The sequence below is a fragment of the Panicum virgatum genome, chromosome 4K (assembly GCF_016808335.1).
Source record: "Panicum virgatum strain AP13 chromosome 4K, P.virgatum_v5, whole genome shotgun sequence".
Classification (NCBI taxonomy): domain Eukaryota; kingdom Viridiplantae; phylum Streptophyta; class Magnoliopsida; order Poales; family Poaceae; genus Panicum; species Panicum virgatum.
The window spans coordinates 42,614,408-42,641,061 of NC_053139.1; the positions used below are offsets into that span (position 1 = coordinate 42,614,408).

The 26,654-nt window shown below is 47.8% G+C and overlaps 3 protein-coding genes, 1 long non-coding RNA gene and 1 pseudogene across 15 annotated transcripts; 2 read left to right on the plus strand and 3 right to left on the minus strand.

The window, feature by feature from the left end:
- Positions 1-387: 387 nt before the first annotated feature.
- On the plus strand, positions 388-6,890 carry LOC120704142. 11 transcript variants are annotated; one of them, XR_005687467.1, is made up of 9 exons: positions 388-1,060; positions 2,495-2,563; positions 2,633-2,809; positions 3,060-3,305; positions 3,675-5,275; positions 5,409-5,542; positions 5,643-5,785; positions 5,949-6,023; positions 6,494-6,890. It is a non-coding gene; the product is annotated as an uncharacterized LOC120704142 (long non-coding RNA). The 11 variants fall into 11 exon arrangements; XR_005687468.1 differs by lacking the exon at positions 5,643-5,785 and having other exon boundaries at positions 389-1,060; positions 3,675-5,080; positions 5,161-5,275; XR_005687466.1 differs by lacking the exon at positions 5,643-5,785 and having other exon boundaries at positions 389-1,060; positions 3,060-3,101; positions 3,166-3,305.
- Positions 6,891-8,795: 1,905 nt separating this feature from the next.
- On the minus strand, positions 8,796-11,091 carry LOC120704143 (bZIP transcription factor RISBZ5-like). Of its 2 annotated transcripts, none has more exons than XM_039988421.1 (6): positions 10,733-11,091; positions 10,560-10,641; positions 10,062-10,200; positions 9,874-9,949; positions 9,631-9,756; positions 8,796-9,535 (listed from the first exon to the last, which is right to left on the minus strand). In XM_039988421.1, the coding sequence occupies exons 1-6, from the start codon at positions 10,874-10,876 to the stop codon at positions 9,260-9,262; spliced, it is 843 nt and encodes a 280-aa protein (XP_039844355.1). In that variant the 5' UTR covers positions 10,877-11,091; the 3' UTR covers positions 8,796-9,259. The 2 variants fall into 2 exon arrangements, with proteins under 2 accessions (XP_039844355.1, XP_039844356.1); XM_039988422.1 differs by having other exon boundaries at positions 10,062-10,197; positions 10,733-11,057.
- Positions 11,092-12,765: 1,674 nt separating this feature from the next.
- On the minus strand, positions 12,766-16,793 carry LOC120704144 (annotated as a pseudogene).
- A 2,584-nt stretch (positions 16,794-19,377) lies between these two features.
- LOC120705230 (SKP1-like protein 1) lies at positions 19,378-20,223 on the plus strand. Its single transcript, XM_039989696.1, has one exon. It carries the CDS (start codon positions 19,453-19,455, stop codon positions 19,960-19,962), a length of 510 nt encoding a protein of 169 aa, XP_039845630.1. The 5' UTR covers positions 19,378-19,452; the 3' UTR covers positions 19,963-20,223.
- Positions 20,224-23,294: 3,071 nt separating this feature from the next.
- Positions 23,295-26,496, minus strand: LOC120704147 (tRNA pseudouridine synthase A-like). The gene is made up of 9 exons (XM_039988424.1): positions 26,279-26,496; positions 26,050-26,173; positions 25,504-25,691; positions 25,270-25,415; positions 25,087-25,178; positions 24,605-24,852; positions 24,237-24,306; positions 23,978-24,040; positions 23,295-23,903 (listed from the first exon to the last, which is right to left on the minus strand). Exons 1-9 carry the CDS (start codon positions 26,479-26,481, stop codon positions 23,715-23,717), a joined length of 1,323 nt encoding a protein of 440 aa, XP_039844358.1. The 5' UTR covers positions 26,482-26,496; the 3' UTR covers positions 23,295-23,714.
- Positions 26,497-26,654: the final 158 nt, after the last annotated feature.

Consider the following 26,654-nt stretch of genomic DNA (forward strand, 5'->3'; position numbering starts at 1 on the left):
ACAGATAGACTTTCCATTTGCTCCTCAAATTTTTGTGCTCATAATTGATTTTATTTTGATTTCACCAAATTTGCATATGTTTAGTAATTATCTATCTATACTATAAAGAACCTAAACTTTTGAAGTCACCTTCTACTAAAAAATTTTCTACCCACCCCTCACATTCTCCCTGTCCCCAACTGGAAGAAACATGGACATGGAAATCTTGATGGTGAGGGAAAAAATTGTGGTTTCTAAAATGTTTCCCACACTTTGGCCCCATTTTTTTCACCGGCGCCGGATGTATCCGCCCGCGCGTACCCACCCAATCCCGCCCGTCGATCACGCCGCCTACCCCTCGACGCGTCTTCCCCTGACGCCGCCTCCCTCGCGACGCCCCCACCCCCGACCCTCAGACGGCGACGCGCCTTCCGGCCTTCCCCTGCCGCCGCCTCCTCCCTCGCGACGCCTCCTCCCCCCGACGCTGCCTCCTCCGCCTCTCCCAGGCAGACGGCGACGTTGGCCCCTGCTCCGGACGGCCAGGCGCGGGTTTCCTCTCGATCCAATTGAGATCCGGCGACTGCTCTCCCTGCGCGGATCACACGATCCTTTCTCGCGCTTCCACGCACCCACGATCCTCTCTCGGTTCCTCCGCAACGCGGCCGCCAACTCGACGCCGCCGTCCTCGCCGCGGCGCGGATCGACGCCGGAGTCCTCGCCGCGCCGCACCTCGCGGGTGCCGCCTCGGTTCGATTCCGCTGCCCTCCGCCTTGGGTCGACGCCGCTGTCCACGCCTCCGCCGCGAGCCGCGGCTGCCGTTCTCGCCGACGCCGCAGTCGTCGCCTCGCCGCGCCGCGCCGCGCGGCCAACGACTCAGATCGACCACGACGTGCTCGCCACGTCTAGGTCCAGCTCGTGTGGCCGCAGTTCGATCGTGCCCTATCCCTTTTCCAGGTTGTTTCACAGCTTCGATCGTGCGCCGGTGTTGCAGTTCGTTCGCCGCTGCCTTGCCTGGTGTTCTTCAGCGGTACTGAGCCTCAGGGGGTGTGGGTGTTGACGTCGTGTCTGATACCGAACACAGGTACGTTCTATCTACTACGACACCATTTGTGCTGAGCTAATCTTCATGGCTGCTTTTAGTGAGAGCACCTAACCCTAACGGCGTGAGTTATGCATGCTCGTTCATGTGTTTCATGATTTAGTTTCATGCAAATCTTTATTTGCAAAAAGCAAAGCTTTTTATGAATCAGTTTCATGAGCACAAGGGGTGAAAGGTGAAGGGGGCCGGACAGGGGCAGTTTACTCTTTCTTGGGCAGATAGATTATCCTATCTATGACAGTTTACTCTTTGCTCATAACAGCTTAGTTCTTATTTCCTGGAAATAAGAGTAGATTTATTGTTGCCCAATTTGTAAAAATTTTCTTTTCATGTACTCTTTTATCTTTTAGTTTATTTAATCCTCTTTGCTCCTGGTGGAATCTCAAAATTGGGGCAATGGTAATTTCATTCTTAAATACAACAACATAGCATTTTTTCCCAAGCAAGTTGGGGTAGGCTAGAGATGAAACCCGAAAGAAATAAGTTCAAAGTTCAGGCACATTGATAGCTAGTCTCCAAGTGCTCCTATCCAAAGCTATCTCTTTAGAGATATTCCAATTCTTAAGGTATCTCTTAACCGACTCATTCTACGTCAGTTTAGGTCTACCTCTACCCCTCTTTACATTATCGACCCGCTCAAAAACCCCATTACGCACCAGCGCCTCAGGAGGCCTTCGTTGGACATGTCCAAACCATCTCAGCCGATGCTGGATAAGTTTCTCCTCAATTGGTGCCACCCCGACCCTATCCCGAATAACTTCGTTCCGGACTCTATCCCTCCTTGTGCGCCCGCAAAACCACCGCAACATCCGCATCTCTGCTACACTCAGTTGCTGGACATGTCGTCTTTTTGTAGGCCAACATTCAGCACCGTATAACATCGCCGGACGAATTGCTGTCCTATAGAATTTGCCTTTTAGCTTTTGTGGCACCCTCTTGTCACAAAGGATGCCAGAAGCTTGCCGCCATTTCAACCAGCCAGCTGAAATTCTATGCCTAACATCTTCATCAATGTCGCCATCTTTTTGTAGCACCGATCCTAAATACCGAAAAGTATCCTTCTGGATCACCACTTGCCCATCTAGACTAATATCTCCCCCCTCGTGCCTAGTCGCGCTGAAATCGCACATCATGTACTCGGTCTTGGTCCTACTAAGTCTGAACCCTTTCGACTCTAACGTGCATCTCCACAGCTCTAACTTCCTATTAACCCCTGCCCTACTCTCGTCAACTAGCACCACATCATCAGCAAAGAGCATACACCAAGGGATCTCACCTTGTATATCCCTTGTGATGGATGAGGTCACAAGGGATCTCACCTTTCATTCTTAAATATATAGACAAAATTACAAAGTTGTGAGATGTAGAAATTGTTACACGGGTTTGGTTCATATATTTGTTGGTTCATCTTCTCAGACATGGATCCGAATGATGGAAAGATGGGGAGGTTGCCATTTGGGGACATCACAAATATCAGTGTACTCGGTAATGCTCAATGTGGTTTCATCAATAATTCTCAACTTGCAGCTAACCATCACTACTTTCAATAATCAGGTGCACAAAACCTCCATGGTAATGAGCTAAAAAGGCAAAGGGAAAGGTTATGTGCCAGTGGTTTGTCTCAGGAACAGAGGGATGAAGGTAACAAGCGACGTCGAGAGGCATATGCAAAGAAAAAAAATCAAAAACAAACGGGGGCTACAAGTAATGCCACTCACCAGTCTAAACAAGGTACTATTCTACCTCCTCACCCTCAGATTACTGAAATTTCTTGCCTCCTGATCCTTGAATGACGGGGAGACATGTAACGACTCTGTACTTCAATCATTTAGATATACATGGTAGATGTATATACGTGTAGCCAACAATGCGAAACTAAAATGATTTAGCATGTAAGCTTATTTTGATGCAAAATTTCAGACTTATTTTTTAATTTTCGAAACTTTTTTTACAAGTGTGCATATGTTTGTGGTGCTTTCAGGCCATGTTGCAGATGTGCTGATGATGATTCTTGCAGGAGATGGTATAAGTAGAACTAAAACTTGATATTGTCTAAGTAATTAGCATCTCAGCTATATATTTGACAGTATGGAGATGGCCACGCCGAGAGCAACACCCACTGCATGAAGACCTCTTCCTTATCCACTACACTATCTCTCACCATAATCTTGCCGTGGGTTGTGCACCAGAATTTTGTGGAAATTAGGTGAAGCATGGCTTCAAGGAGGTAATGTCAGGATACTTAGCTTTCTATATAGTGCTTAAATAAGTCTATTTAGTTAGCTGGGAGGGTTTATCTTGCCTGCACTATTAGCTTAATTTATATTCACTCAGTTTTGGATTATATCTCTTTTGTGTGAAACTTAAAAATCTTATTTATCTTTGATCTTGTTATGTGGTCCTATCTTTCATATTTAAGGTCGAATTGGCAATCCTCCTATTTTGAATTTTTCCTGATCTTGTTGATCGATTTAATATATTTTCTCATTCTTGGTAGATCAATGATCTTCTCTTAGAGTAACAATGGCCTTCATGGTAGGAGTACTGCTAGATTAATTTTTCTATAGTTGGTTATGTTAAATAAATTGTGCAGCAGGCCCCAACGGAGGCGCAAACCCCCTCCGAACCCGACCGCGAATTCTCCTTGCAGCTTCCGCCGTCCGCAGCCGCAGCCGCCGTGGTGTCCATCCCTTCGATGAGGTACAAACAACTCCACACCTCGTCGGTTTCGCCGGAGCCCGGAGGATTTTATTTTTGTTTTTTGGTTGGGATGATTAATTCTCCGTGTTCGTGGTGGGTGAGGTTGCTATAGGTTAATTCTTTCCTAGAGAAGGTTGCTACTCAGATTAGCATGTTCTTCATTAGACGATTCTGTATAGATTTTCTGTAAAGAATCTGCTTTCACTGTTTCAAGCCTGGACATAGTTTACTGTTGATACTTATTCATTACTTTCTTCAGCAGTGCTTTTCTAAATAACTTCTAAAGTCTACAGGAAAGTACTTGTGCTTTCTTTGAGCATCTAAAAATGTGCATTCCAAATAGCCTCAAGAAGTGAAAGTGTTCCTCATGTCAGTTTTCTAGGATTTAATAGATTTTTCTAGCAGAAATATCATATTGTTTGTGCCATGTTGCATCTCTCTGCTACCTGCAACGTGTTAAAAAAAGTTAAAACACCATGCATTTATCAGTAAATTATTGTTTCAGGAAAGGATAAGATACATTTATTGGGTTTTGGGTATAATGTTTCTTCAACCATGATTACTTGCAGGTTAAATTTGATCGCTTATAAAATGAATCTCGACTCCAAGATCATGATGTTCTTGCTGCTATTGTTCCATGATGTGTGTGTTAATTTAATACGATAATTATTAGTCCATTGTTCATGCTGTTATTGTTCCATGACTCCAAGAAATAAATTAACTATGGACCGATGCATACTACAGTATAGCAAGATCCTCACCATAATTATTAGTCCATTGTTAAGTAGGAAGCAGGTGCCTGCAGCCTAACATTGACACGGTTCCTGTAAAACATAATTTGCAATCTGTCCTCTTGCATATGAATTTGAACTTATATAGAAAATATGGCTTTTGCAGTAATTTGTGTCCTGTTTGGATAAGGTCTGACAGCTTCCTTCTTCTCTTTGCCAGAACAGTTTGGATTTAAGATGTTCTTTGGTGTGACTGACTGCAACTATAATGGTTCAGTAGCCCTGTGTTCATGACTCAGATTTAAATTACATTACATTACTATGCGCCGAAAACACTTCAAATCATACCTGTGCGTATCCAGATGAAGAAACATTATAGATAAATAGCATTATAACCTTACAGGCAAGCAACCAAATAACCAATTCATGATTTGGGATATAAGATATCTCCCATTGTCTCGGCTTGATGGTCTGATGGTCTGATTTGTACACTGGGTCTTGAGGCATGGAAGGGACTATCAGACCATCAAGCCGACTTAGAACAGCTTGAACAGCTTGTCTCTGCTTGTAGGTCAGATTTGGATATCACTTCTGAATTTAGATTTTATCACTTCACTTCTGAATTTGTATTTCTCTTTCAATTAAGTACAGTGCGGGCAGAAACACAATTGATCTTAAATGGCTGATTTCATGTGGTCGGTGGAGATGGAAACCATTTCTACTCCAAATCAATTGGACACTACGCATTGGTGATGGAAGCCTCTAGGTAAATTCTATTGCCTAATTAAATATGCTTTGCTCTCTGCTGCAATTTGATGGATGATGGCTTGATTCTGATGTATTCCTGGGAATTGATGCATGATGGCTTCATTCTAATGTGATGCCCGAGTCAATCGCAGCAAACATCACTGCCCAGCACCAGTTGCTTCGCTGTTCTGTGGTGGCTTGAAGGATGTTTGCCGGTTATCTCTGCCCGAGGGCCCTGCACTAACATTGCTAATCATGCCGCGATGTCAACTCCACCTAACACAAGGTTGGTGATCTGTTAATCATGCACAGTTGCACACCAACCATCGCTAATTATTGTAGTGATTTCAAGATATGCATATTCTTTTTTTTTCTCGAATATGCAGGAGAGCTGCATATCATTGCATTAAGAAGAGGAAAAAGGCCAAAATAGCCAAAGTACATATATGCATATTCTTCCTTCCGGTTTTCAAGTGAAAACATATTCTTACTAAAATTAAGATTCTAAATGTCTGGGTGCATCCAATAGGTGTGTTGCCATGATCTTTTAGTAGAATCTGACATAGTTGCCTTTTGCCGAGCCTTGGAGTATCTATACAGCATGATATCACAAGTTCATCTAGCGCCATCTGTTCTGGAGCCATCTGGCCTATCTTCCACTTATGTTGGGATCCCTGTGATTTCTTGTTCAGATGTTGCTCGTCTAGGGAGGCATCGGCCACAATGCCTGAGAAGCACCTCTAGGATATGATTGCATCAGCCACAAGGTACCATTCCCTTGTTAATGTTACTGTGTGAACGTGTCCCAATTGGCTGAATTGAATGTTAGTTTCATTTTTTAATTACATGGTTTTTGTTCTAAAAGGAATGCAGTTAAGAATAAGCAAATTTGAGCTATCTGTGATTCAGATTGAGATTTGTCTTTGAACCTACCTTTTGGAACAGAATGTGTGAAAGTTTGTTTAAAAGAATTGTTGATATTCATACTTCACTGTCTCCTTTTTGTTAGTAGTACAAATTAGTCCAACTGCTCTCAGATAATTACTTGAAAAAATATTTCATTAGTTGTATGCGACATTAATGGGAGTTTTTTAGCTATTTGTATTGATTCCTGACATTGCAAGTCACTCCGATGTTGATCTGTAGAGAACAGCTTAACGTGAAGGTCCATCCTAGGAAATCAATTTTACATTAGCTTTCTGATTCGTAGACCGCCTTGGTTTTCTTTGATTTGCAGTGTTGACTCAAAATCGCCTAATTGAGGACAACTGACCATGAGGGGCTCACGGCTGAGGTATTAGGTTGGAGCAGACAATATCATCTTGGAACAAATGGCCTGTCTAGCATTGTACCCAGCACCAAGAGTCTCGACACGGAGATTTTGTCCCTCGACCTTCAATGGGCTCTGATTATAAGTCTAGAAAATTTGGAGATTTTATTTTGCTTGCAGATGCAGTGTTTATAAAAGACGGGCGTCGTGGCGCTTGTTAATGGACAAGTTCTATACATACAAGGAATATTCATGATGATCTGATTGTTTCCAGATCGTAGCATTAAGTAGTCTAAGTTGTTACTTGGCATAAAAGTCAATGAACATGGTGACAAGAGAATATACTGATTTTTTTATTGCCTAATGTTCATAGAGATCCTGATTAGGCATCGGTTTGAAGGAAATTGTGGGTCTTTGAAAGAAAATAAAAGAAATCATATTATGTTTGTAGAGCGATGTGAAATCAAATAAATCATATTTAAGTTTGTCTAACTGAGCAGTGCATGTGCAAGTCGGTAGCAATGCACGGGCATTAACATTTGCACGTTCTACCTCGACTTGTACATGCCATCCTTGTTCTTGCCACTGGAGCCCTGTCCTGGTCGGCAGCACCGGTGGTCAGGGTGGCAAAGGGCCTTGGAATTTGGTATAGAATCTAAAGGCTGGGCTTAAAAAATGAGTTTTAATTCTATATAATTTTGAGCTAAAAATTTTAAAAACCATGTTGGGATGTGAAGAAGTCATTAGGGTCATAGCCCATTACCACCTATACAGGCGGTCTTGGATGTCGCCATTTCCACCGGCTAGCGCTTGTGATGACGGTGGGTGCCGCAAATATTAAGAGTCTGCTCGTGTGGCTGTCAGTCAAACCATCGCACAAAACCCAATAACCATTTTTTGTTTTGGAATAATATTTTTATTCCTGAACAATTTTTTTGTATTGCTAGAATAATTAAAAAAATATTCCGGAACAATTTTTTCTGAAAGAAATTTGACTAAATTATACGTGTGGGCTGGTTTGTTAGGCCAGTATCATAAAATCTGAAAACTAATAAATATATTAAATTTTTAGTAGGTGTTTAATACAATTCAGTTATTTTTAGATATAATTGCTCTTTAAAACACGTGCCGCACGTGCACCCTACTAGTGACTTTAGAGGATGCAATATGCAAGCTGTATCTGACCTATTTCAGACAATAGAAGGCATGGCGTTGACTTGTGCTATGGGTTGCCAAATAATGGAAGATATGGTGCTTGAAAGATGGCCCATTAGATTGTAGTGGACCATGGGACCAGATCAAATTCAGTGGTCTCGAACGGCCATTTGACATGTGCCATGTCTTTTGCCCACTCTGCGGCGCTGTGCCTCAAACAGCCCAGCACATATGCCGGCAGTGGATGCAAACATTAAGGACGGGTGGATTCAGTCACTGAAAATATGCCAAAGGATCAACAACGAACTAAGGGGGCGGTAATCATGCACACTGCTTGGAACCTTTGGAAGGATAGGAACAGGAGAATTTTTGAAGCCAAAGAGGTCCAGCCACCGACCGTGTTGCAGTTGGTTAAGGAGGAGGCCAATTTACGTTTTCGAGCGTGTGGTGCCCCGGTTGTATCTTAGTTTTTTCCATGACTTTTTTCTCACTTTGCGTCCTGAGTTTAATCTTTTTATGTAATCATCTATTTGTAAGACCTGAATTTTCTCTCCTCCTTATATGATTTGGCAGCGCTCCTGCCTTCTTTTCAAAACAAAAAAACATGTCATGTCTTAGCAATTCTGTACGAATACTATCTATCATCATGCCCTTTGGTGGGCACAAAGGTGTAGTGACTGGTGGCCCTTGGTTTCTCTAGAGGCAAATTCACTTTCCTTTTGAGAATGGTCAACCCTTTTTGTTTGATTCCTTCACTCATTCTTCCATTTATCCTATTGGATTTTTAGAGGTCTCAGGATATGTTTTGAATATGGAGAAAAGATGCTCGATCTAGATATGTTCCTTTTTTGTAAAATGTCGTAACATGTATGAAATCCTCCTCGCCTTTTGACTTTTCAGATGCCTGGAACCTTTACAAAATGTAAGTTGCATTGACCATGACTGAAGGTTTCAAATCACAGAAGAACCACATTAGTTTTGTATTTTACCATCACCTTGGACAATCATAGTGCCTGCATAAAGTGATGAAAACATGCCTGAATCCACTAGAGCTAGTCCTGCAAACCCACTAGATGACTTATGCCGGATCAAACATTCCTGTGGATTGTAACAGTTTCTAGACAATATATCACTTTATTTTGTTGTAAACATAATTGTCTCACCTGCAGTTGGATCCTAAGCATCATTCCCTACTTGGCTATTTCACACATTTGTTCAGGAATCAGGATGTTTCATTTAATTCTATGTGTTCGAGAAAAAAAAACTTTTTTTTTTGCTTTTGCAGATTTCTACAAAGACAAGTTCATTTTCTACTTGAAACTATAGTTGAGGTTTGCCACATTCATTGTTTGCCATGACAGCTTTCAGTAAATGGTATCTTTCCCACTGGAGAAGTATCAGACAGCTACATCAAACGAGCGATGCATAGTGTTATAGTGTAAAGCCTTCTGTAGAAACATGGTTCAAGGAAATTTGACAGAAGCTATGCTCCAGAAGGCAGAGTCACCAAATGTTTGAGGTAATGAACTGGTGCGATTTCTGCCTTGCAGGCTTTGAATCTGATCAGTGTCCTGAATATCAAGGCCACATGTCTGCCGCACAGCTGGTCACCTCGCTGGACTTCCGGTTATCCAGACTCTCTAGGCTTGCAGTGCTTTGTACTGGTGAGTTCTGAACTTGTCGAGCTGCGGTTGGACCTCTGAATGCCTCACTCCCTAGCAAATCCAATCCTGTGGCTGTGAGCATATTCAAAGCTTGGCCCATCTTTCTTGAATTCAGATATGGTGCCAGACCAAGGTCACCTAGGCCGCAGGACATTGCGCTTCTCGCTACCATATCCTCTGCCATCTTTACCTGCAACACGAGTAATTGGTTAGACAATTGAAAATTCTGTATGATCATTCAATTGTTGTGGCAACTGATTTTGGGAGAAGCAAACTAGTACTTACCTTTACTCTTAAGGCTTCTACATCCGATTTGAGGATTCTGTTGTCTGTGACTGCAGTGGTGAACTGCAGGTTGGCCTCTGAAAGTTGCTTGAACAGAGTTGCATTTTCACCTTTAAGTTGTTCGACCTGATTATGAGGTAACAACACATCAATGGTCACAACCTCGCCATAAACTCTCATCACCATATGCTTAATTGGAAGTCTTGCCGGGCGCCAGCCGCCCGGGCTAAGTGGTTACGTTACCTGTGACTCGAGTTCAGATAGTTGTGCCTGCTTTCTCCGCCTGGATCGTCGAGCAGACTCCCTGTTGGACACCATCCTGAAATGACAAGAGCAGTGGATCAATGTATAGAAAACAGAATATGTAGGCTTGCTGTTCAGAGTTCATTACGAACTTGCATAATTTTATCTTAAGTTTGATCCCATCATACCTCCTTATTCGCTTTGTTTCCATAGATTTGGTGCCTCGCTCACATGAACCTCCCTCTACCTCATACAATGATTCGCTGTCGGAATCCGACTCGCTCTCAAGAGCATGATTAGCTGAGGTGGTTGCTCTGGGGCTAGCTGCTGTGACCACAACCAATGCAGCTGGTGAGCAATACTTGCCATAGCCTAATATGGATGTGATAATACTCCGAACCAGTTCAATTAAATGTTCACATAGCAGCAGTCAGGCTTGTTTGGAAGGTAAGAATTTTACTAGAACTTGGGAGAAATGAAAACATCAAGCTTTTATAAACTCCCATAAAAACTCATTTGTGAACTGCAAATGGTTGTGGTTCAATCACATCTTCACATGCCCAATGAACAATTGATCACAATTAGTCATGATATGCACATAGCACTAAGTTTCACATGGTTATTACTAAAACTCCCAACTTTCATAAGTAGATTGCAGAGCTGTAGCATGTATGTGTGCCCCTCACCGGAGACGGACGCCGTCTGCGACACGACTGGGTTCGCGGGGCGGATGCTCCCGTACCACCAGCTGCTTCCATCCATGGTGTTCTGCTCGGGCACAAGCAGAGATGATGTCTCAGTTACGAGCGCTGATGATCTGATATAAGCACATTGGTCGTGGTTGGCAGGCAGTGCTCACCGAGTCGCCGAAGCCGACGCCGCCGGGCGAGAACACGGCGCTCCCGCCGGGCTCGCTGGGTCCTGTTCCGGGCTTGCTCTCCGCGCCGCCGGCGCTTTCCCGGATGAACGCCTCCCACTGCAGCTCCGACGGGCACTTCTTCATCTCCGTCCGCCGGCGCGCCGTTGGCTGCTGGTGCCGGCCGCGCTCTCTTCCCCCTGCTGCTGCCTTCCTGGCTCCGGCGTGGTTGGACTGGTGGTGTCGTCTTCCGACCGTGTCGCCGGCGGGCCGGCGGCTTTTGAAGGGGGCGCGAATCCGGTGGTGGGTACGTGGAAAGGCTGCTGGTTGCGGGGTGCTGGGCGATAACCACCTCGTCAAACGGATGGTGACGCGAGCTGACTCGGATCCGCGTCGGCCATGGCGCGGCCGCGACGCCGATGCGGGGGCGCCCGTCCCGCCGACCGGCGGGCCCCGCGCCCGGTGGGCCGTGGCTGTCACGGGGTGGGGGTGGGGCCGGCAGCTGAGCTGCGTGCGGCAGGGGCGCCCCCCCCCCCCCCCCGGCGTATCCGCGGCGAAAGCGAGGCGCGTCCGAGTCAGCATCGGGATGCTACAGCCACACGATCCGGGGACCCGGTGAGTGGGCGATGGCGTGGCGCCGTTGACCCGAGACCCCGACGGGGACGCGCGCGTGGAGCCGCGTCGGACGGGACAGCGAGCGGCCGCTGCCGGGATCGGCGAGGTGGTCTGGTCGGCAGCCAGGTAAGGGAAAGGGAAAGGGAAAGGGAAAGGGGAAGAAAAGAGCTTTCATCCTTTGCGATGGTCGACATGGATGTACATCCCCGCGAAGCCGTGATCCTCGGATGTCACCCCGAGTTCTTTCCGAAAGGCGTGCGTGCTCCATTGTTTACGTTATCCGGAGGAGTCCGATCGAGCTCGAGGGTTAGCGTACCTACCTGCTTGACGTGTGCGTGTTCAGTCATCAGTGGCAGTGAAGCCGTGGCCATTAGCAACGAGATGCACACTAGCACATTATTCGAGTTTTCTTTTGTTTTGGATCATGATAGTAAAAATCAGATGAGTCATGTGGACATATATAACGGTCCACCAGAAGATTTAGAGTCTGATTGGTTGGCTGCCAAATTTTTGGCATGCTAACGTTTCGGCTAGACAAAAGTTGCCAATTTTTTTAGACTGCACTTGGTTTGCTACCAAAAACTGTTAATATCTCAGTTTCGCATGGGATGCAATGATGTAGTTTGAATATTCAGTGTTTTTCAGGCTATAATATTTTATGAGACACATGGGTTACAATATTCAACTTTGATAAGTTCGTAACAATTTTTTTGGCGGCACTTTCCTCCTCTTCCTCCTCTTTTTTTTTTTTACACTGGTGCTTTCCTCGCTTTGTTCGGTACACCACGCAAGCTCCAACTTGGGCTGGGCTGACCCACCTGCTTGCCGGGCCCCTTTAGGTCTCTTTATTGGGCTGGGCATAGTTGGCAATCACTTGGGCCGGTATGGGCTTAAGTTGAAGCCTTCTGCTAGATTCATAGGGGCCTCTCACAAACAAAAGAAAAAGAAAAGGAATACGCCTCAGCAGTAGTACTATTCAAGTATACGCAGTCATCAGTTACGGAGTTATCACAGGTGAAGAAAAACCAAACGAAGAACACCAACAGATCGACCGAAATGCGAAGTGGCAAACTGACAAAAGAGTAACATTTATTTAATAAATACTTTTTGTATTTGAACTTCTTTTCTACATATATCTTAGGCCGTGTTTAGTTTGCGAAAAAAATTAGATTTTGGCACTGTAGCATATTTTGTTGTTATTTAATAATTAACGTATAATTATAAACTAATTAGGTTTAAAAGATTCATCTTATATGAAACAGTCATACTATGTAAATAGTTTTTTTTCAACTATATTTAATGCTCCATGCAACAATTTCTGATAGCAATTTTCTTGCCTGAAGATTCGACCTGACGGATACTTTAGGAATTTTTTTAAACTAGACATGGCCTTCACTCCTTTATTCTGACAGCAATTTCTGTGTACCACCTGCAACAACAATGCCTGTACGCAAAAACAAATACAAGAAAAATTGAACGGCCTTATTCACCTACCACGGCGACCCATCCCCCTCTTTTGTTGAACAAACCTAACAGTAAATTTACACGCGCTGATGAAAATGTTCCCGCACGCTTCCGCACACCCCGACCAGGCGATCTCCGGCCGTCACGCACGCCCAACGCCGCCGGCAGCACCTCTCGCGGTCTCACCAACGTATGCCACGACGGTACACGAACATCACACACGCCACAAGTTTTCGCATCGGACGATCGCCACGAACGACACCGGCTTTGTCGTCCCTACTATGCGGAGGGCGACTGCGGCGGCTCGCCGTGCCGCGCCGCCGGCGTCGTCGCCTCACCGTCGCTGACGAACGACGAGGCGGTGCTGCTGTCGTCGGCGGCGGCGGCGTCGCGCTCCCGGAGCTCCTCGATGCCCGCGAGGGCCTCGTCGATGCCCCAGCGGCGGGCCACGTCGGGCTCGCAGCAGGCGAGCCCCACCTTGAGCAGCTTGACCATCTCGCCCTCGCCGCCCCGCGTGCCGCGCATGTCCGGGTCGAACACCTCGCCGGTCCACTCCTCCCGCACAACCGAGTGCACCCACCCGGCGAGGTCGGCGCCGGCGCGGCCCTGCCGGAGGTAGTTGGCCGGGAACTTGCCCGTGAGCACCTCCAGGATGAGGATGCCCAGGCTCCACACGTCGCTCTTCCGCCCCGGCCGCCCGCCCTGCGCCGCGCACTCGGGGGCCTTGTACGCCACCATCACCTGCGCCGCGTGCGGCGGCGCCACCACCGGCGCCAGCGCGTAGTCGCCCAGCGCCGGCTCGAAGGCGGCGTCGAGCAGGACGTTGGAGGACTTGAGGTGCCCGTGCGGCACCATCAGCATCGGCAGCTCCTCGTACAGGTGCGCCAGCCCGCGCGCCACGCCCTTGACGATCTTGAGCCGCCGTGGCCAGTCCAGCGGCGGCAGGCTCGACCGCGCCCCGCCGTGGAGTACGTGGGCCAGGCTGCCGTTCGCCATGTAGTCCGTGACGAGGAGCTTCTCCTCCTTCTTGTAGAGGTAGGCGACGACGGGGAGGAGGTTGGGGTGGGCGAGCCGCCCCAGCCGCCGCATGTGCTCCGCGAAGTCCTCCCGCCCGACGCCGTTCATCTCCTTGAACCGCTTCACCACCAGGGCCGGGCCGTCCAGGAGGGTCGCCTTGTACGACGCGCCGAAGGTGCCGCTGCCCAGCACCTCGGCGGACGCGCGGAGCAGGTCCTCCAGCCCGAACCGCGCCCGCCCCTCCTGGACGAACACCAGCTTCCCGTGCTCGTCGCGCCGCCCGCCGCCGCCGCGCTTCCCCGCCGCCGCGAGCGTCACCGCGCCGCCGTGCTGGTCGCTCTGCCGCCACGAGCGAACGAACGTTAGTTGCGCGACAGCGCTTTGAACCGGCTGGCACGTGTGTGCTTAGTTAGTTACCTGCTCGATCTTGACGGCCGGAGGGGAGATGACCTTGACCTTGGCGGCATCGGGGCTGCCGCCAAGTGTCTCGGTGTGTCCGGCGTATCGCGGCTCGTTGCGGCGGGCCTGGACCGCGGCGAAGATGCCGGCAATGGCCAGGAGGGCGCCGACGGCGACCACCACGATGGCGATGGTAATCAGTACCTTCATGCTGCCGGATGTCGACGACGACGCCGGGGGCGAGGAAGGGCACGCGGGACCCGCCGGTGGGCCGCAGAGAAGCTTGTTCCCTGATGATTTCCAGGATACGTTTGCATCCAAGGTTAACAGGGGTATATCTGTACACCAAGGATCGGAGGAGATGCACAATTCAAGAATTCGCTGCTGCTGCTACTGTGCCCATATTTCTTGGTGGTATCATTGTGTAAAGCAAGATCGTCATATTCTTAGTCTCTTACGTATTCTTAATCTCTTTGTCTTTGATAAGTTAGTTGTAGTGCAGTAGAAACCCTCATTCCCAAATATGCAGTGTTCAACATAGCTGAACTTGTCAGAAATAACAAATTTACTAAATCCGTTCAAGAAAAGGACTAATCATGTGCTTATTTTTTTCCCCTTCAACTGTAAGTGCTAGATCCATAGTAGCTGAAGTCACTTAGCTTTCACAGGATAGTTTTAGTAGCTATAGATTTCTGAAGACATGAATGGAAGATTATGTCATTAATGATTTCTGAAGACTTAGATTTCTGAAGACATGAATGGAAGCTTATACCGACTCCAACGTAGTTGGTATAGAGGGGCTGTGGTATAGTGATTTCAACAAGAATTGCTTGAACTATTAAGAATTTCTTTGTATGGTTACTATATTGATTCTCCGTTATCTAAGACCAAAACAAAAATAAGCAGTATTACTGAGTTCGTTCCAAACAGCAAGCCCGGGAGAGAAAAAAAAAACTACAAATATACATTCGTCAGCTTCCATCCAAGTTACTTTAGTTATTGTTAGAAGAGTTATAAATAAGTTGTACGCAAATAGTTGTGTGTGGAATAGTGCTTGTTCTTAAAAAATTTGGAAGCTTTGATCTTCTATATGTGTTTTACAAATTTGATGCTTCGATCAATTTTGTTTCGTCCACACCTAGATTCTACTTAACTGACACAGTTTGTTCATCTTCATCTTGACTTTGCTATCCTCAGAGTATAGAGTACTATATTCCCATCTTTCGATGATGAACCTTGACCTTGGAGACAACTTCGATTTCCTCAACTTCTTCGATTACTGTTTTTCCGCAGTTCTTTGTCCTTGGCCTATTGGGTTACGAGACATCAAGGAGTTGGCCTATATCTGGACCCCATGAGATGCATAGTTTTTTTTTAACAGAAGCCTTGTCTATACTCCTTTAGCAGATGATTTTAAATCCTTTAATCAAGGGGAACATATCCTTTAATCCTTTAATCAACGGTTTGCACTAAGAGATGGTTTGCACTAAGAGATTTGTTTGCACCTGATATTTTCCCTTAATCAAGAACTAAGCAACCACAAGTGATTTAAAGCCTTTGATTTACTCCAATGGAAATGTGTAGCATTCTTCACGTAAAGTCACTTAACCCCCAATGAATTACTTTTATTTTAGTTGTTGGTGTTAACTGCGTGCACATCGATCACAGTAGTAAAATAGTTATTGCTAAAAAAATCAGCAATAGAAGAAACACAGATACTAAAATGTAACCAACTCACTCGTGCACCGACGCACGAGTGATCAAGTAGCAATGTTGCGACGGTAACAAACAATCAGCCATGGCGAGAACTCACCTTGGACATGGAGTTTACCGGCGCCCAACTTCTGGAGCCCTTCCGGGACGGCCCCGGAGAAGTTGTTGTTGGCGAGGTTGACGTCTTTGAGGTTGGCGGACGTGGCGATGGAGCTCGGTATCGGCCCGGTGAAGGTGTTGTTGGACAGGTCCAGCTTCTGGAGCCCCCTCAGCGCCGCGAACGCGCCGTCGGGGATGTCGCCGGCGAGCCTGTTCCGGGACAGGTACAGGATCTTGAGCGCCGGCAGCGGGGACAGGTCCGGGAGCGCGCCCGCGAGGTTGTTGTTGGCGAGGCTGAGCGAGCGCAGGCCCCCGAGCGACGCGAGCAGGGCGAGGTCCGGCGCGGCGCCCTGCAGCCCGAGGCCCTCCAGCTTCAGGGCCACGACGCGGCCGCCGATGCACCTCGCCACCCCGTCCCACCCGTCGCAGGGCTTGTCCTGGCGCCTGTCCCACCCCAGCTCCCCCGGCGGCCCGCCGCTCGGCCCCCGCAGCGCGGCGCGGAACTTGCGCAGCGTGCCGGCCTCCGACGACTGGGCTTGCGCCGCCGCGGCGGCGGCCAGGGCGACGAGCGCCACCGCGGCCAGGAGCAGCCGCCCGCGGGCGGCCATGGGACGCGGTGGCGGGGGGAGAGCGAGGCGTGTGGCGATGAGTGCGCGTGCGGCGCACTAGCAGTGGTGGCGGCGGCGACGTGGGCGGGAGGAGGTGGAGGAGGCAGGGGGGCGCGCGCGCATGGCCGCGAGCAAGAGCGAGAGGGGGAGGCGGGCGGGCGGGGCCCCCGCGGCGGCCTCGTGGCGAGCTAGGAATAGGCGCGCGGCGGCTGCGTTACCTAGGCGGCCGCGTTTGGGAGTCGCCGCTGCGACCGCAACGTCTTTCTTGTTGCCGCCGTTGGTTCGTTCGGGGCAGGCTAGCTGTAATGGCACCAACAATGATGATGATTAATTTTTTAATTATTATATAATATACAATTTATATTTATAATCAGTACACTCATCGATATGAACGCACGTACGTGACCCTACGTCTAAACTACCGGCCCTTTTGCGACGATGATGATTAATTAGATAGGTAGCAGAAAAATAACACTCGAAGCTTCTCCGAGTCCGTTTCGATCGGTTTGAGATTTTGCAAGGCTGGAGCCAGATAACCGACTCAACTCGACGTTGAAACCCAACCCAGTTTCGATCTCTTGCTCATTTTTTTACAAGTTTTTCTTGTGCTGTGCTCATCCGTTCGGCACGTCTGTTGTAGAACAAGCCACCGACGACAGCTGAGACTGAGACGAGACGATTTTTCAAAAAAAAAAAGAAAAGAAAAGAAAAGGAGTTGAGGTGAAACATGGCACGAGGCCGTGTGGACTTCTGCCTGCGGCGGCGTCCGTTCAGCTTCAGACCTTCATCGGCTCGTCCTCGCAGAGAGGTTACGAGTTCTGCAACCTCTGGAGTCTGGAGCGAGGCGTTTTACTTGCTGTCCTTCACCCAGGCCGGGCCCGTTTCTTCAACGAGACCACACTGTGAGGATCGCCCAACGACCAAACCGACGTGCAGCTGCTGAGCTGCAGATGCCCCGACGTGTCCCGGTTCGTGCGCCCGAGTCGCGGCGATCGCCGGCAGCATGTGGCCGCCCCTGGAGCTTTTGTTTTTGCTTTTCTTCTTTTCTTTTCTTTTTGAAAAATTACAAAAATAGAGCTCATGGAGTTGTCATTTGCGTTCCGGATTGGTGTTGAAAAAAAATTGGCACGATGGGAACGAGGGCCCGGGCCCCCGGGCTTATGTTATGCGAATGCGATGGATGGGAGATGATGTATAGTTAAAGTATGCTTTTGCCCTGGATATGCTGCGGGAGAAATGCCTTGTTCCCTCATTTCTGTCAATGCTAGCAATGCCCGTGCCTGCGATGCACTTATTTGTTGGGGGGGGGGGGGGGGGGGGATATACCTTGGTACGTACTGACACTCTGGCAAATGATGTTCATGCGTTTTGGGGAAAAATTGTCTTTATTCCAAAACAGATGCTAAATTTGATCGGAGAAGTAAGCTCTTCAGTGTAGTACTCGGGCTATGACCTAAGCTATAAAGGTTGCCAAGACCATGGACACATCGACACTCTATTGATGTGAAGCTTATGGTCGCTCTCCTGTTGCAGATACGTACGGACGCGTGCCACATGCAAAGGGGCACGCAGATGCGAGCTCTGCTGTTTAGAATCCAGCTTGTTGGCAGTTCATCCGGGGAATCGGGCAGGTTTGGTTTTATGGATTTCGTCCGATCCGTGCAACTCGTCGCGCGCGCCCTCTATCAGGTTGCTTGTTTGCGGCCTTCCTCTCGATCGATTCCGCGAGATCAACCTTCGGCCTCCTCGCCGACGGCGCGATGCTGTGCCTTCCTTCTCCTGTGCCTCGCCGGCGTCTGTTTGATGCCGTCGCCTTCGCCGGAGTCGGAGCTTGCTGGAACGCAGAGCTCGCTTGGCAGAGCCACGATGAGCAGGAGGCACATGGCGTGAGGAGCAGGAGCCCAGGCTGCCGGCGGTGGTGTAGTTGGGGAAAAAGAAATAACCGGGGGCATTAAAGAGGAGCTCTGGCTGCTACTTGTACTATGTGTCAGTGCGTGAGTGTGCATGCGTGAGAGAGAAGAGAGAGCTACTGCTGCTAATTGATTGATCTGTTGTGCTTGGCGTGGAAAAAGGAGAGCAGGTGCTGATTTGCTAGATGGAGAGAGAGCAGTGAGCCTGTCACAATCAGACCAGCAGGCAGATGAAACACGAGCTATTTCCGTCCTCTGAAAATATTGAAGAACCAGCTAGGCTGGACCGGCCGCCCAGCTGCCGGGCGGCCTGAGGGGCCGGCCGCCTCGCTGCCGGGCGATCGGTCCTTCAGGGACCGGAACACAATTTTTTTACGAAAATTTTTATAGATAAGCCCCTGCCGCCCGGCAGCGGGGCGACCAGGTGCCGGCCGCCCAGCAGCTGGGCGGCCGGGATATATTTTTGTAAATTTCGAAAACGAAAATATATTTTTGTAAAAAATGAAAATAAAAAAACCGCGCCACGATGAATGAGGTTGGGCCTGATATTGAAGAGCACCGAATGGGCGCCCATGGGCCGGACCGTTACGGCCTGGTGGGCCGAGCCGCCGGGGGGCCTCTTTCTTCCTGGTTTGATGGGCTTCCAATGGGCCCGAGTGAGCGAGCCCACTTGGCCCACCCCAACTTGAACGGCGGCGCCGCTTGTTTCCTACTCCGACTCGATGTCGATGACCTGTCTATCTCCAAGATCTCCCGTCCCTCTCGTCCTATAAAACCAAGACCAATCCAATCCACGGGCACGCAGAGCTCGCCCATTGCCAGCCCGTCGTCGAATCGATCCGAGGAGAAAGCGCTTTGATTTGATCTCCTCCCGGCGACCGCGCGCGCGGCCGAACCGATGGCGGCTTCCCCGGCGATGGTCACGCTCATCAGCTCCGACCACGAGCGCTTCGAGGTGCCGGAGGCCGCGGCCACCATGTCGCAGACCATCCGCCACATGATCGAGGACGGCTGCACCGACGGCGGCATCCCGCTCCCCAACGTCACCGCCAGGACCCTCGCCAAGGTGCTCGAATTCTGCAACGAGCACGCCGCCGCCGCCGCCGCCGCCGCCGGCGCGGGCTCGGAGGCCGGGAGCTCCTCGAACGCGGGCACGGACGGTGGCGCCGATCTGGCAGGCTTCGACAAGGCGTTCGTCGACGTCGACAAGGACACGCTGTACGACCTCCTGCTGGCCGCCAACTACCTCAACGTCAAGCCGCTGCTGGACCTCTGCTGCCAGAAGGTCGCCGACATGATCAGGGGCAAGACGGCGGAGCAGATCAGGCAGGAGTTCGGGATCAAGAACGACTTCTCGCCCGAGGAGGAGGAGGAGATCCGCAAGGAGAACCAGTGGGCCTTCGAGTAGTAGAGGCCGCCGCCATGGATCGATCAACAACTCAGAGTCTCAGATCTGTCGGGTGCTCACCTTTGCCATGCTGGGGCCGGGGTTTAGTGGATCGCTTAATTAGTTTCTTCTCAAGAAGACGCCCATCAAAATTCGTTAGATCATTGGGCTTCTATACTTTGATATCATTACTAGCTAAATTTGTTTAGTGCCGGATTGATGACTCAAGTATTACTTTTACCTGGGTCTTTTCTGTCGCATCTCAATCCATCATGTGCTCGTTCTCTGGGTTTTTGCAGTTTTCAGTTTCTGATGAAGCTGTGCATACTGCTTTTGGTTTGATTCATTTGGTTTACACTTTGAATTGGTTGCTTGATGGATGTATACTGGTAAAATGCCGTGGATGGACGAACTGTGTCTTGTGTTTACATGTGGGGTTTAGTGGGTTCTCGCAGTTTTCAGTCGTTTCTGAAGTTGTGCTTTTCATTTGATTCATTTGGTTTTAAACTATGATAGTAGCATTGGGAGATGACATGATTAAGTTATGCAAGCTCGTATTATTAGTACTGATTTGATTTCGCCAATGACTAACCACTCACGGCACAATTTGAATTGCTTGCTTGATGCATGTACACTGGTGAATGCCGTGGATACATGTATTGATCATGTGCGGCATGATACTGTAGACTGTTTTTTTTTCTTTTCTTTTGGCAGCAAAATAGGCCACTGATAGTTCGCGCGTTGCTGCATCTTGTAGTCTTGTTGTACTTGTAGAGCATGCGTGCCCGATAGTGATTCTTGGCTGAAGGGTATTCTGTCATCTTTCTCGCCTAAGAATTCACCGAGCCATTTCCAAGTGGATGAAAACCAAGGCTCGCCTGCTCATGTGTCGACAGGAAGAAGGGTCCTATGTGATTAGAGTGAGTAGAGGAGAGACCTGACGACTCGGTGTGCGCCATGAGGACTTGGAGCAGACCACAAGCATGCAGCTGCTACGGTCAACCGTGAACAACTACCAAGCTGCCAAAACACTTAACGTTTTCTAATTTACGAAAGTTGTTGTATACGGAAAATAAATCAAACACGTATAGAACCCGCAGACTTTGGTCTCTTCCACCGTTCGCCGAAGAACCGAAGGTCATGCGAAGAGGGGTCTGGAGGGGAAGTTATCAGATGCCCCCGGAATATTCGAGAAATATAGTTGTTGAGGGTTATAAAGATGTAAATGATGAATATGGTAGTTGAGCAGTCACCTATAAATAACCGTGTAACTGCCCTTTGCCTATTGATGAAATATTGAATACAGGGTTAATACACTTCCGGAAACATTGGTCTCTTCGGCCGCCGGAGGTCATGCGAAGAGAGGTCTGGAGGGAAAATTACCAGATGCCCTCGGAATATTCGAGAAATATAGTTGTTGAGGGTTATAAAGATGTAAATGATGAATATGGTAGTTGAGCAGTCACCTATAAATAACCATGTAACTGCCCTCTGCCTATTGATGAAATATTGAATACAGAGTTAATACACTTCCGAAAACATTGGTCTCTTCGGCCGTTCGCCGAAGAACCAGAGGTCATGCGAAGAGGGGTCTGGAGGGGAAATTACCGGATGTCCTCGGAATATTCGAGAAATATAGTTGTTGAGGGTTATAAAGATGTAAATGATGAATATGGTAGTTGAGCAGTCACCTATAAATAACCGTGTAACTGCCCTCTGCCTATTCATGAAATATTGAATACAGAGTTAATACACTTCCGGAAACATTGGTCTCTTCGGCCGTTCGCCGAAAAACCAGAGGTCATGCGAAGAGGGGTCTGGAAGGGAAATTACCGGATGTCCTCGGAATATTCGAGAAATATAGTTGTTGAGGGTTATAAAGATGTAAATGATGAATATGGTAGTTGAGCAGTCACCTATAAATAACCGTGTAACTGCCCTCTGCCTATTGATGAAATATTGAATACAGAGTTAATACACTTCCAAACACATTGGTCTCTTCGGCCGTTCGCAGAATATCCGAAGAACCAAAGGTCATGCGAAGATAGAAGTGCGTCCCGATGAGCTTCAACAGAGCGCGTCTTCGCTGGAGGACCGAAGAGCCGAGAGGTTGTAGCGTCGTAAAGTCAGGGTCTATAGGGGAAATTACTGGATGCTCCTGGAATATTCGAGAAATATAGCTGTTGAGGGTTATAAAAGTGTAAATGATGGATAGAGTAGTTGAGCAGTTATCTATAAATAATTGTGTAACTGCCCTCTGCCTATTGATGAAATATTGAATACAGAGTTAATACATTTTCGGGCACCTTGTTGGAACTTGGAAGACGGCATTGACTCCTGCGTTTATCATTGTGCTTCTCGAGACTGTTGCAGTGTCCGACCGTTCCAGAGCCACTCCAGAAAAAATGGCATGGGGATGATGCTTTTTATTTGGATTTTATTGGTCAGTGTTTACCTGGACTTTGATTTGTGAATTACTTTTGATTTTATCGTTAAGTGTTATAGATGAGAGGATTTTTATGTGGTGTTGCAAGGTTAATGGGCCATGGGCTGGCACGACCCATAAATGTGCTCGTGCTTTGTGGGCCGGCACGACACGAAAAATGCCCCATAATGCCGTGCCTGGGCTGAAGGTTGAGCCGGCCCAGGAGGCACGACGTGTTGGGCCGGCCCAACTCCTTCGGGCCGTGCCTAACCCGGGCTGGCCTGGCCCGTTGGCCATCTATTGTTGGGAATTGTTGGAGTGTCCGACCGTTCCCCAGTCACTCAAGAAAAAACGGCAGGGGACGGTCAGATCATCAGCTCCGACAACTTGCGGTTTGAGATGTCGAAGGCTGCGGCGTCGCTGTCACGGAGTCACGGACCCTCCGCAGAGCGATCGAGAACGGCTCCGCCGCCTCCGCCGGCATCCCGCTGATGTCCAAAGTCCCCAGCAAAGTCCTCGCCAAGGTCGCCTAAAAAAAAAAGTCCTCGCCAAGGTGGTCGAGTACTGCAGCAAGCACGCCGCGGCCACCGGCTCCTCGAGCTCCGGCGAGGCAGCAGAAGGCGGTTCCGAAACCCGCGGCGTCGTCGTCGGGCGAGGCCAGTAGCGAGGAGCTCAAGAGCTTCGACGAGGCGTTGTTCATCGACGTCGACAAGTACATGGTTTACAGCCTCCTGTTGGTCGCCTCGTCTACATCCTCGAGGTCTGGGGGCTGGTGGACCTCGCCTGCCAGTGCCAGAATGTCGCCGACATGTCCAAGGGCAAGACGGCGGAGGACATCAGGAAGATGCTCCACATCAAGGACGGCTCAACGGGCTATATTTTCATCTCTTCTCTCAAAAGTAGTTCAGTTGGTTCACTAAGCATATAATTAGTTTGTAACGATTTTCATTAGCTCCTCCTTTAATAGTACAAGTTACAGGTCATCCAAACTCTCATAAGTTTCTCGATGAAGGGTTAACACGAATTAATTCGGTGTTATCCTCGACCTATCTTTTCATCTCTTCTCTCAATCCATTTATTGAAAACTAAATTAGGTGTGCATCTCCTCTATCTCTTTTCTTCTATTCTCCGCATCTCTTATAACTAGGATAACTAAAAAAAAAAGTAATACCAACACTAGGTGTGCCCTACTGAGATGGGCTGTATTTGGGGTGAACAAGTAGGCATGTAGGGCCCAAAAACAAAACCGAAAGGGTTTGGTATCTCTCAGCAACCTGGAGTGTAACACAAGTCCTCAATTGTTCACTCGTGCATCTTGTGTTTTTTCTCCAAAAAAACATGACTTCCTTTAATCGACTATGAAGCACCTCTGTTTACTGAAATCTTCATAGCCAACATCTACGAGGCTGAGGCCCTCTGGCGGTGCCGGGGGTGCTGTGGCACGCCTGTCAGTGGCTTCCATCAGGTTCAACAAAGCATCTTCTCCGGCACCAGCAGCAGCCTCTCTTATTGCAGTAGCAACAAGGACCCTAACCATCTGTACAGTGCAATATAATGAAAATTAGCAGTCATATGAATGAAGAGGGTAAGCATCACAGCTCGTTGTATTACCTTGCGTAGAAACCGGTTTGCAACTAGCTCAACGCACATGACCTTCATACCCTCTTTGTAATCCTGGGGGCAACATAAGGGAAACAAAAACCAAACATAACAGCTTCAGTTGAAAGCATACACAAATGTAGATATGGAAAAATATGTATTCATATTTGGTTCGACAAAAATGTATATTCAACAATTGTAACTAACAGTCTAGGTTTAGTTCAGATAAGTTTGTTCTGGGGTCAGCAAAAATATTATATGAATCTCTCACCTCATTAGCAGAATATAGTTTGGCCACTGCAGCTCGAGAATGGAACATGAAACATTCCGTAGGTGGGCCACTGAAAAAACAATAGAACATCGATAGAAGTTGTGAGCTTATGGAGCTTCAGAACAAATGCCAACATAGAGATAAAGATTCCATATAGAAGGCCTCTTCAGATGACAGGTGGGGATGAGTACGGTAGACAATTTCGATAAGGTTCTGAACTTCTGATGAACATCTATGTCAGGATCAGCTAGTAAAACTGCAAGATATGCATTAAGAAAGATCCAGCTGCTGGAGATTAGCCTGCCCGAAACCATTTTTGTACTTATAAATGCACCACATTTATGAAGTCATGGTTGGATGAAACTTACACACTTCGTGAAGCTTGCGTATCACGTGCAAACATCTTGTAGGATAATGTCTTCCCAGCAAGTTTTCTAAGGATTTCATCAACCTTGGCCACGTCAAAGCTCTGAGGTTTTATGTTGTGCTCAGAATTCTCTAGTACTTTAGAGGAGTGTTCTTCCCCTAAGATCAATTTAGCATCCTCGTCAAGAGGAAAAATATACATGTATCTCCTCCATTTGGCAGCAAAATTAGGATGAAACTCACGTGTGACCTGCAAATTGTGTCATCAGTTATTACCCAGCATAAGCTCATTTATGGTTGAGGTCATGGCATTCTCAGAACTTTCACAGACAGGAATAAACTGTTGCAATACTGTTGTATGATTAAATGACACTAAAATATGGAATGCAGACTCATTATACAAAAAGAACTATGGAATGCAGACATCACTAGCAGCATAAATATCAAGTGCATTGATAAAGTCGGCAAAAGGATGAAAAGGTACCTCTGAAACATGCAAAGGTTTTAGTTTATCTGGAGCAGCCTCGTTTATCGCATGTTTTATATCTCCAGATTTCACATCCTTTCTCCATGTATCTATGGCAATATACAGTAAATATAAGATGCAAGCTTCATCAGGAGAAGTGCATTGAAAACAATGGTATATGTATCTCAAGGTTAAACTAACAAAATGAGCAAACTTGCTGAAGAGCAGTCACCCCTTTGTCAGTGCGCCCAGCAACAACGGCACAGCCTTCTATCGGCAAAGATCTTGCTTCAAGCTGTTTAGCTTTCCTCTCATCAACAAATTGTCCAAGATGTTTCTCTATTAACCTGCAATCATGATTTTTTTTTAAAAAAACAGTTATTACATTCTATTATATGTGAATGAAGTGAAGAGTTATAGGTTGAACAAAATTACCCCTGAACAGTATTGAGGCTAGGCTGCTTCTGCCAGCCATCAAACGACCCCCCATGGTATGAAAGAACAATTTTAAATGTTACTCTTTCCCACCTTCCTCCACGATCTTTGGTTGAAATTGTTGCTGTTTGTTTTTCTGATGATGTTGTTACGTAATTCTCTCCCGTAGTATCAAGGGTGTAATCTTTCTGCGGAAGTAAATTCTAAATGAGTTTCTCAAAATCAAAATATGTAAACGATTACCCTGCTCCAACATTTTTTTTAAAAAAAATCTAGCATATGCATCGATGCAAATCCAAATCAATCCTGGACCAGGTCATCTAGATAGAATTTTAATCGTCCAATACTTTTCAGGCCTGATTTAATCCTCAGTTTGAGTAAAAAAGAAGATCTATTTACTCGATGATATTACAATTCAGTTCAGCATAAATAATAGTAATAAGAAACCAAACATTTCTTCCTCTTGAATCGAGCAAACCGGAAAATCACCACCTGGCTATCACCGGGGGGGGGGGGGGGGGGGGGCAAATATTTGTTGTTCCTCACCTCATCTTTCCCAAACAGCTTGGCGAGCCCCGCCGCGCCGGCGCCGGCGCCGGCCCGCACGAGATCGGCATAGAAGTCGACCACCCTGCTCCACGGCCGCGCGTACATGTACTCGTAGCTCTCCCTGTCCAACCCAGCAACGAACAAAGTTCCAGAGCTCACGCTCAAAGCCCTAAACGCTAGAGGAGAAAGCGAAGTGAGCAGGGAGGTGAAAGGGAGGGGCGGTTACTTGGCTGTCCACCGGAGGTGGTGGCACGCGTCGGTGTGCTTGTAGTGCATGTGTTCGTCCCGCTCCGCCGCCGCCGCCGCCGCCGTGGAAGCTGCTACCGCCGCCGCCGCCCTCGCCTTCGCCGCCGTCGCCATGAGGGGTCGGAATTTGACGAGCATGTGCTTTGTTGTGCCTGTGTTCTTCTCTCGCGAGACGGCCCACATGTCATTGTATTTTCACTTTTCCGACCCCACCAAAATACTTGGAATATTTTTTCCCGGAAATTATTTTTTCCATGCAAGTTTAACCCAGGCCTAAATAAGATTTTTCGAAAAGTATCCAAATCAAATGACAGCTCGCCCTCTCCAGAAACAAAGATTGAGAAGATAAGCATGTT